This window comes from Mytilus trossulus, chromosome 3 (assembly GCF_036588685.1).
Source record: "Mytilus trossulus isolate FHL-02 chromosome 3, PNRI_Mtr1.1.1.hap1, whole genome shotgun sequence".
Classification (NCBI taxonomy): Eukaryota; Metazoa; Mollusca; class Bivalvia; order Mytilida; family Mytilidae; genus Mytilus; species Mytilus trossulus.
Window position 1 is genome coordinate 75878978 of NC_086375.1, and position 10991 is coordinate 75889968.

A 10991-nucleotide genomic window follows, 5' to 3' on the forward strand; every position below is an offset into this window, starting at 1 on the left:
ATTTGCTAGGGGGCGCACGTCCTCCACGCACCCGCCTAAATCCGCCCCTAGTGTTATTTTGGTTTCTTGTGGAGAGTTGTCTCAATGGCATTCATACCACATCTTCTTTTTTATATAATCTGTTTGTTTTCCTCCGTTCTTCGAGGCTTTCCCGCTTTGCATATTCCACTGCAGGTCTTACAATGGATACATACACAGCTGCCTTTATAGGTTTTGTACAGCCTTTAAGGGCCAAGTTCTACATATAAATCCCGCAACGTTTTGTTTCCTTTGCCTGCTGTATTATATATGTGTTTATCCCACGTTGTTGCTGATGGTTACTCCAACATATTTACTTATATATTTCAAATATAACCGGGACAATATTTTGCCGGCGCTGGTATAGTAACCTTGGACTTTCTTGTGTTTTTGTTCATGTTTGATATACATCTGAGGAATCTGATGTACAATAGTTGTCGTTTGTTTATGTAATTATACGTGTTTCTCGTTTTGTTTATATAGATTAGACCGTTGGTTTTCCCGTTTGAATGGTCACTAGTAATTTTGGGACCCTTTATAGCTTGTTGTTCGGTGTGAGCCAAGGCTCCGTGTTGAAGGCCGTACTTCAACCTATAATGGTTTACTTTTTAAATTGTTACCGTGGCTTGGATGGAGAGTTGTCTCATTGGCACGCACACTACATCTTCCTATATCTATAATATATAAATATGCTCAAAACTTAATCCATGCACCCTCGTCACGCCCCCCCCCCCAAAAAAAAAACCAACAACGCACATAACACATATGAAGTTATTAAAAAATTACTAACCCCCTTTCATGATTCCCCGTAATTAATCCCCCCTTTATTTCAGGCTACAAATGACCAGCACCTTCAGGAAAAAGAGTGGTCCAGGATATTAGCAATGCAAGTTTTTTTATTCATATTTTTCTATCTTATGATATACGAAAAAAAGTTACAAAAACTATGTATAGAAATAATATCAAATAAATCATGGGTACCATTTGGTAAAAAATATGGTACGGGTTGCCGAAAGTACAAGTCCAGGATGGAAGACTATAAATAACTCATTCGACAAACCACGACATATTCCGCGATACAAACCGAAAGTGAAAGTAAAACAGCTCAATCGATTATAGACACTGATTGAGACTGAGAAAGAAACATGTCCAAAATAACGATACTGGATGGTGGAACATCAATGGAACTTGCTAGATTGGGAAATAAATTAATTGAGGTTGAATTTCTTTATATTTACGATAGGTTGTTGCTAGTAGTAAATGTACAGGAATTTGAAATGTTTGCAATAATTGCATAAAGCCCCATAAAGTTTTATATTAAATTTGTCAAACACAACTACAACACTGACAGCACAGAAATAAATGGATATTTTTTTCTATTGAATTTAGCTGGATATATAAATCAATACTGCATCTGCATTTTAATATAATCTGGTCTAAGAACACAGTAACGAATGTAGTGTGGAGTCTGGACAGTGTGTTACTTGCCAATGTTTTTTTTATCCCCCTTCCAAATGTATTTCTCTATGTTTTATGCCTCACATAGATAGAAAAGGGTGGGTGGGGGGGGGGGGGGGTGAAATGACACTGTACAAAATTTGGGTCCTAGATATATTATTAATGTTAAGTAGTGATTAGGTCCAGCTGAAAAAGGTTAAAAAAATAGCACTTTGGAAGCTGTCAAAAGATTTCAAGACCCCCTTAACATAAAATTGTCCAAATTTTGAGTTAGAGCTGATGAAGTTTTCAATAATTTTGATATAGTTTGTCTCAAAAGTAGTACAACAACTGTAAAAATATTATTGAGAAAGGGCAGGTGGGATTTTTTTAATTTTCATTTATTGTCTAAAAGAAATGCACTATGACATAACTGTGTACTCGGACCATCTAGCAGTAAAACACCTTTTTCACATGTGTCGATGCAACTTCCCAGCAAGGACAGAAGCTCATAAACTCAGCAATCAAGTGTTAAACACAGGGTTTTGGGAATGTCCGGAGAGCCAACAACCTTGCTTCAGAAGTTGGTGTCGATAAAGAGTGATGATCTGTAATCATCAAATAAATATAGAAATATATATTATAGAGAACTTGAGAGAGTTGTAAGCATTACTCAAAAGAGAACAGTTCTCCTATTTGACATTTCCAAATACATGAAAGAGTGGACTATGGAAAATCTTAATTTTAATTTTGTAAAAATCTTCTAGGTGTTTGTTTAATATACATATGCCTTTTTTATGTGTATGGCTCAGATCTTGCTGTGGTTTAACATCTTAGAATTGGAAAAGTTAAATTCATATTTATGATTTTTGTCAATATTATTGTAACATTTATAAAAATCATCGTAATAAATTACTTTGCTCTTCATGGGCATTAATTAGAATACAAATATCTTATCTTATCTTATATAAATTATGTACAAACCTGAAAACCAGGCAGTTATATATGGGAATCATGGGAAATGGGGACAACAACCCTACCAAAAAGCATAAAGCAACAATGATCACCGATGGTTTAAGTGCTGCCAAAAGTTATATGTACATGTATTGTGCACAAATGTTTTTGGTTAGAGTTAGGGTTCAGTCATGGTTATGGTTAGGTTAGGGGATGTTCTAAGTTAGGGTTATGTTTAAGGGTTTGAGCTAGTGTTAGGTTTAGGTATGGGTTAGGGTAAGGTTTGGGGTTAAGGATAGTTTAGTATAGCTCTATATGATCCTATATGGGATTGGACCTCTAAAGTAAAAAAATCCCAAAATGGTGACAAGATTTTGATTCTTATGGTTACATTTTTTTCTTCATTCTATAGGGTCTATGTAGAACTTCAATAAAAGAGTACTTTACTTTCAGAAAGATCCACTTTGGTCAGCCAGACTTCTTCAAACTAACCCAGCATCATTTGTACAGTGCCATAAAAAGTAAGAATGAATAAATATATTTTAAGTAAGCAGCTGTTTTCTCTTGACCTACTCTAACAAAGTTTATTTGTAGAAATGTTTGCCCTACCTTTCCTATCAACTCAAGAAATCTATTTGAAAAAGTGTAGGATATTGAATTCTGGAGTACCTGTTGGAAAAATCATCAAGTTCTAATACATTGCCAATATATCATAGGAAGGCAATTTTAGTCCTTCAGCAGTGACCTTAAAAGCCCACACCTTATAACAAGATCATAATTATAGTTATAGTAGCAAATTTTATTTTAAAATGATTAATTTAGCATTTCAAAAACATCTTTACAAAAAATTCAGATCATACAGACCTGATATAAATCATCAAAATCAATAAATATAGATTTTGGCATACATGGCATAAAGGCAATTAAAAATAAGTAAAAAACACAAGGATATTACTGAGGTTTTAAATCATACAATATAAACAAGTTCATTTTAAAAACAAATTGTTTTAAAAGTACATAAATTTTGTTGTAACAGCTGATTCTAGGGCTTCATTCATTTTGTAATATTTTAGTTTTATAGAAGCTGGTTCAGAGATAATATTGACTGGATCTTATCAAGCATCAATAGAAGGGTTTGTAAAGCATGCAGGGGTAACAGAAGAACAGGCATACAGTTTGATTAAGAAGAGTGTTCAACTGGCACAACAAGCAGTTGAAGAAGCTAGCAAAGTTTCAGGTGAGGTTTTGAAATTTGAAAATACTTGTAAATTACAATACCAGTGTAAAAATAATCTAAAAGGAATAGCAACATTTACAATTTTCAAGTCAATTTGCTGTGTATGTTTTGCTAAATGTATTATTTTTGGAGATATAATATAGAAAAATGTATATCTGCATCATATATTATAAGTGCCTATAAATAGCAGCACATGACATACAATAAGCCTGAATTATGTATAGATTTCATTTAAGTCCTATTTTTTACAGAAATTCATCATCTTTTTTTACCTTATTATAACATGATTTCACATGAAGGGTTTCCAATGCCAGTCAATTTGAATAATATATGGCACCACCCGATGCCCATTGAATAGTAAAGAGTATGGTATATTTAAAATATTTCAGCAAAAATATTTGTGGGTGAGGGGTGATGCCACTAGAAAACTACCATAAAAGTAACTTTTCAAGTTTTCTTCTGGTTTGCTGGTGAAACATAGTAACACTTATTTTTATCATGCGAAAAACACAAATACAACCTGATAAACCTTTGGTCAGATTTTCAGAATACTTGTTATGTATAAAAAAATATCGGTACTTATCTGTATCTGTTCCACATGTACATTCCCTTATTTTTAAACCAAAAGTATACAAAGAGGAAGTGAAATTAAACTAAACCAACAAGTTTTTATTAAAAATGAACAACAAAACCATACAAGGAAAATTGAGTTTGATGTAAAAGCAACTAAAGCTACCAAACAAAAATGCATATCTAAATGAAATGAAAATGGTACATTTAAAATTTATCACGAACATAACAATGCACAGTGGTCACAACTAAAAATGCATCAGCTAAGGTGACAAATTTTTTTTTTCTCCATATCATGGTGATCATTCACCTTATAGCTGAATTCTTAATATATCTGATTTAAGGTTACAAAGCAAAGGTAGCTGGATCAGTGGGAGCTTATGGTGCCATACTACATGATGGATCAGAATATACAGGGACTTATATTGACAAAATGTCTGTTCAGGTACATTGTAGATTGATATAGGATATTGTACACCAACTTATCAACAAGTCAATATAATTGAAAGTGGGCAAAATAAACTTCTATTTAATATATGCACTCTGTATGTGCTTAGCCTAAGTCAGCTTCCTGTAGTTCAGTGGTTTTCATTGGTTAATATCTATAATATCTGTTTTTGGTCAATTGTTTTGATATAAATTAGGCTTATCGTTTTCTTGTTTTAAATAATTTTTTTTATTTTTCATGATGAGCCTTTTCTCTTATGCAGTTCAAGAATTATAATCCTTTTTTAATTGGAACATGTGACTTCATATAACTTAGGAACTGTTCAACTAGTTCTTTTCAGATTTTGATGTATATTGTAAAATTTTGGTGTTGATTACTTTGATTTATCATATATTTAGTACAAAATACAGCTATTTTGTATATCTAATAAAGGTTCTTTTTTCCAGTCTGTATCACCTACCCTGTATCGCATACCCCGTATCGCATGGCTAAACCCGTATCGCATACCCCGTATCGCATGGTAAAATCTGTATCGCATGCCTGGTTTTTTTTTTTTTTTTTTTTAAACTAAAGTAAAAAAAATTTGTGTTTTTTTGCTTAAGATTTTTTTTTTATAAAAATAGGTCATTTTTTGGAATGACGTCATTGTTTTGGTATGTAACTTCACGAACATCAAGTTTTCATATTGTATGTGACGTTACGAACATCAAGTTTTAACAACAATTTTTTTGGCACACTAAATGCAACTATAAAAAATACAAAACACTCAAATATATACAAAAATAAACAAAATATTTTCAAAACAACAGATTGTAAGGTAACCTAGGTGCTTCGTATAAATAATTGAGCAGTTATTTTAAAGCTTTGAAACAAGACAAAAGCAGAACTGAAGGTAACCCATTGCTATGGATCAGAAAACAGTTCATATAATATAAAACTCTTCTGTTGAAATATATGATAAAGCGTATAATACATGACAAAATCCGTATCACATGCCGTATCACCCTCGACCAAAATCATCCATCGGGCCTAAAGGCCCTCGGGCTGATATTGATGTCTCTGGATGATACGACATATGATACGGATTTTGCCATGTATTATTCTCTATGAATTGACGAAAAATTTTTGCAAGAGTTTGACATGTAAAAATATCTTATATAAATTATCTTGGTTGTGTGGGGTAAAGTGTTGTATTTATAGCTGATTTGAGCTATATGTGCATTTTTTTTTATATAAAAATATATTTATTATTAAAGTGTGCTTAAATTGTCTTTCCATCCACTTAAAGTCATATGAAACGAGTGAGTGGCGAAAAATAATGTCTGTCCAATTCTTGAACCAATGCATGTATACATCATAAACTTAGCCTTCTGTGCACGATTTTATCATTATTTTCGCAAATATATCATATAATCGTCAATTTTTTTTCTCTCTGTTTGTTATGATTTAACAAATATGGCTGCTCATTAAATGCTGTGTTTTGAAGCTGAGTTTAACCGATTGTCACCTTATAGTAAACAAATCACAAAAAGCATGGGTATTGAGCACGTGTTTAACATGTATAATCAGATATTTGTTTATTTCAATGACAAATCCATGCGTATTGTGGTCACCGGATTTTTACGAGGAGGGTTACGCTCGGGTCACTATGCATACGGAAAATATGTCGGCGAATTGCTTGCTGGAAGCAAGCAATTAAAAATAAGTAAACTTCTTCTAAATGTGGACAAATTAAAGAATTTTCCTCAGAAAAAAGTATATGTACATAAGTTGTATAATGAAAACTATCCATTTAGTTATAAAAAACATATGCATATTTTTTTTTTAATTTGAGGTTTCTTATGACTGTAACTCTTCATAAATATAAGTTACTTATTAGAAAAAAAATCAAATAGAGTTGTCTCCCATTGTATGAAAATAAATTTTTCAAGTGATATAAATTGACAACTGAAAACAATTCTATGTAGATCTTAAAAACAATAATCTAATGAAATAAAATTATTGAATGTATTAGAAATTTGTTAGAAAATTTAAAAAAAAAAGTTTTAAAAGGGCATTGAAGAAGAATGTACTATTTTAGACCAAAAGCGATTATAAAAATTTTAAGTATATCCAAAAATTTGTAAGATTTGAGAAATTGCATGCTAAATCTGTATAGGTCAAGAATGCTAAAAATATTAATTTCATATTTTTCATTTATTGCTGTTTGTTTTTTTTAGGAAATTAAAGATGGCCACAGACAAAGAATAAAAGCATTAGTTGAAGCCAACCCTGATTATATTGCAATAGAAACAATTCCTTCATCTATTGAGGCAAAAGCAGTCGTAGATTTATTAGCGGAAGAATTTCCAGGAATAAAGTGTTGGGTTTCATATACATGTAAAGTAAGTGAAGATAGATATTCTTTCATTTAAGTATTGTTCAAATGTATAAGTCCTATTATACTTGTTATGTTAGAGAAAAGATAGCAACATGGGAAATCGTTTTATTAATTTAAACTAAGTACTTATTGATTCAAACTAAGTTTCATACATAATTCCTGATATATCAAAGAAATAAGCTAAATATTCAGGTAGAAAAGAATATAATATAAAAGAGAAAAAGCTTAAAGATCTAATAGTTATAGTGGAAATGATTATTAGTACTTATTTGATGTTATAAGGAAGAATTAAGGTAACACAGTGAAAGCAATAAAAATGTTTTGGAACATAAATGAAAAGCAGAATTGTTAAAAATCTTGCCTCCATCAGGAAGAATTTTACAGATATATCTAGCCTGCATCCATTTGATTTCTATCTTATATATTGTTATATAAATTTTGTTTTTTCTTTTTTTTATAAAATGAATAGGATGAAAATCATACAGGGTATGGTGAAGTTTTCTCAGATGCAGTAAAGGAAGTGGTATTCTGCGACAATGTTGTTGCTGTTGGTATTAACTGTACTCATCCAAGGTTTATCTCCCCCTTATTAAAAAGTTTACAGCATTTAAACTTAACTAAAGCTGTGATGATTAAACCTAACAGTGGAGAAGATTGGTCTACAGAAAAAGGGTATAATATTTTTATTTACTTAGCCTTATTCATAAGACATGTTTAAGTACATCCATTTCATTAAGAGTCATTTAAAAAAACAAATCTAATTGACTGTGAAATTGTGTACAGTGTACATGTGTATGTATAATTACATTAAATGTCTTGAAACAAGTAAAGAGAGGTTCTTTTGAATTATAGACTGAAAAATATGTAAGTATTATAACCATCCTTATAAACTAACATTATATGTCTGTAATGGTTTTTGTTCAGTGTTTGTTATTTTATTCCCTTGCCTGTTCCTTTAACTTTCATTTTTGTCTAACCAAAGATGAATGTTGAAGAATATGAGATATACAGTATGAAATTCTGGCTACATCTTAGGCTTTCTTTAAAGAGCTTCACAATTCAGAAGAGCTGAAAAATCTTTATCTTGTATACTGAGACCTTATGGTCTGATTTTTATTTATAAAAGGCACATGTACATTTCCTTGACCTTCTTTTTATGGTTCAGTGACAGCTTTAAAAATTGCATACTGATTACTCACAGTTTTTTTTATCAATTGATCATTTTGGTTATTTTGATTAAATGGACAACTTTATTAGGTATATAGAATCCTTGTAAGGTATACATGTCTGTGACCTTGGCACACCATTTAATATGGCCTTGATTCCACTTATTAACTTTATTTCAAACAATATTTAGTTTTATCTTACCTAAAATATTTCTTCATATCTTTATATCTCTTTATTAAAGCCCCCGCAAACTAGTCTGCACTGGCTTATAGTTATTTGATCACTCTGTCTGTTGATCCATTTTGACTTCAATGTTGTATGATAGGTCAAGATTGCCTCAACCCATTTCAATAGTTAACTCAAAGTGTTAATATCTATAAAAGGAAGGTATATCAATTAATTTTTGTGAAAATGTGGGATACAAATTGTTGTTAAAACAATTGTGATTTTTGTTGTAGGATTTTAAAATGAATATTATTGTAAAGGTAAAACTTGGTTTCTTGTGTAAAAAAAAGGTAAAAACTGATTTTTTTGGTGAAACTATCACAAATTTTGAGAAACATCTATTTCTACAAGGGCTTTTAATCAAATTTGTTCCATAACATTAGTTTGCTGTTTCAAATTGAATCTGTATGGAAAAGTAAAATGAATTTTAAAATGATAGCAAAAATACATTACAAATTCATAGTATGAATTTTCTGAGAAACTATGAAATATTCGTAATATCCTATGATTAATTCCTTGTGTCAAAATTTATCTAAATTTGACATCCAATGAACATGTATTGCTTTGTTTGCATGAGTATTAATCATTTGTTTCAAAGTGACCAAAACCAAAAGTATAGAAGTGGACCCCTTCCTGACTTGAGTTTCTAGTTTTCTATATTATTTTCCCTTTGATCTACAGTACTTATACATTTATTAAAGGTGGTATGGTAGAGCAGAGTCGTCTCCCCTTAGACCAGAACAGATCAAAGAGTGGATTGGTTTAGGAGCTACATGGATAGGAGGATGTTGTCAGATCTTTTCTCCCGATATAGCTAGTATGGCTAAAGTGATAAAGGCTTATGTAAAGGAAAATGACTGACAGAGAAAAGGACAAGAACAAATCTGGGGCTTTAAAGCATATTTGTTTCATGCTTAGGGTTATTTTTTCACATCAATGAAAACACTATTCATGCTTTGGGTTATATTTGGTTTATACAAAATGAAAATATGATACATGCTTTTGGTTATATTTGATTTATACGATGAAAATAATAGGTTCATGCAGTGGGTAAAGCTTGTTTGCTTTGTTTAATCTGACCATCAAGCTTATTTGTTACCTCAATAAGATGTGTGATTATTAAATGATGTTATTGCTGAAATATTCAAACCAATTGGACAGCATTTAACGTGCATTTAACTCAGGCTTTATCATCCTCTGATAAGCAGATTATCAAAAAGCTGCCAACAACACCAAGTTTATAGAATGAACAAGAAAGTGAATCCACAACAATCACTTATACCTATGACGCCTATGTGGAATTTAGAGGCTTGTTTTCTGCTTAGCTGTTATCTCCAGTTACTCTGTCTATATCCATCAATAAACCTGCCACCATGATTTAGTCAAGTGTGCTGTAAGAAGTGTTAATCATCAATAATTAATCAATCAATCCAGGCATGCTCTGAGGTGTAACATCATTGTCAGAATGTGGATGTTCAAAGACACTGACTTGACTGGCTATACAGCCCTTGCACGGTCGGTCATGTTCAAAGTGAATGTTGCTTTTCATTATATAGAGGGTCAAAGTGGATTGCCATCATCAATTTCATGTTTTTAAATATGATTTAATAATACATTTGAAATAAAATACAAGATCTTTAGTTTTTAAAATAGAAAATTTAAAACATATTATGACATGAAAATGTGACTTTGAAACAAGAAAATTGATTTTCCAATATTTGTTTTTACAAATGCACTGTGTTTTCTGAATGTGTTAAACATAAAAAAGCTATAATACTGAATTTCCCAAAGGTTTCTACAATTTATATCAACCACTAAGTATTGTAATTCATCACCATGATTTGTATGTGCTATGTGTTGCTGGACATTATACAGACAATATAATTAATAAACCTAATTTAAAATGATTTGTTTTTTTGTTATGTTAAATTGTTATCTTGTTATTTTTGGGAAAAAGTATTATGGTACATATTGTTTGTTTGAATTGTTATGTTATATCTATGATATTCTATTGTATGTTATTTGGAGTGGTTTTCAAAAATATAATAAATTGCAAGAAAATTATTAAGCTACTGAAATGAATTTCAGTATCAAATATATATTTCTAAAACACAAATTAAAATGTTTAATGTATTGCATAATGTTTAAATGGGAAAGCCAATGTTGTATTAAAGATTAGAAACTGACGTTTTTTGTTGGTTCTGTTATAAAATTATTGCCTTGGTATCTGTAGGTTTTAGTTTTTATCCCTGTATGACACAATCTAAAAACTTTAAAACTAGTTTTGTTGCTTCTCTTTTTAACTCATAGCAATAAGGAAAAAGAACAGAATCTGAGTTGAACTGTTACCTTAGAAACTAGTATGTAAAATTTGACTTCATTTATAAACCTGGTACTAAATAATTTGCACATAATATTAACATTATTCTGAATACAGACGTTTAAAGTCCATTCATTCATATATCAAGCAACTTGTTTTTAGTGCAAGTAGCCTGACTTGAAAATTACTATTTCTTCTTTGTAAAGGACAATGTAAAAATCCATGTGGGATATTG

The 10991-nt window shown here is 30.8% G+C and overlaps 1 protein-coding gene across 1 annotated transcript; it reads left to right on the top strand.

Moving 5' to 3' along the window:
* Positions 1-1102: 1102 nt before the first annotated feature.
* On the top strand, positions 1103-10343 carry LOC134712441 (uncharacterized). Its single transcript, XM_063573977.1, has 7 exons — positions 1103-1235; positions 2863-2930; positions 3483-3646; positions 4561-4661; positions 6884-7048; positions 7514-7716; positions 9138-10343. The coding sequence occupies exons 1-7, from the start codon at positions 1164-1166 to the stop codon at positions 9295-9297; spliced, it is 933 nt and encodes a 310-aa protein (XP_063430047.1). The 5' UTR covers positions 1103-1163; the 3' UTR covers positions 9298-10343.
* Positions 10344-10991: the final 648 nt, after the last annotated feature.

Coding starts and splice junctions, on each gene's coding strand:
- LOC134712441 (XM_063573977.1), top strand. CDS start 1,164: ATGTCCAAAATAACGATACTGGATGGTGGAACATCAATGGAACTTGCT. Junction 1,236..2,862: donor TGGGAAATAAATTAATTGAG/GTTGAATTTCTT, acceptor CTTTACTTTCAG/AAAGATCCACTTTGGTCAGC. Junction 7,717..9,137: donor GATTGGTCTACAGAAAAAGG/GTATAATATTTT, acceptor CATTTATTAAAG/GTGGTATGGTAGAGCAGAGT.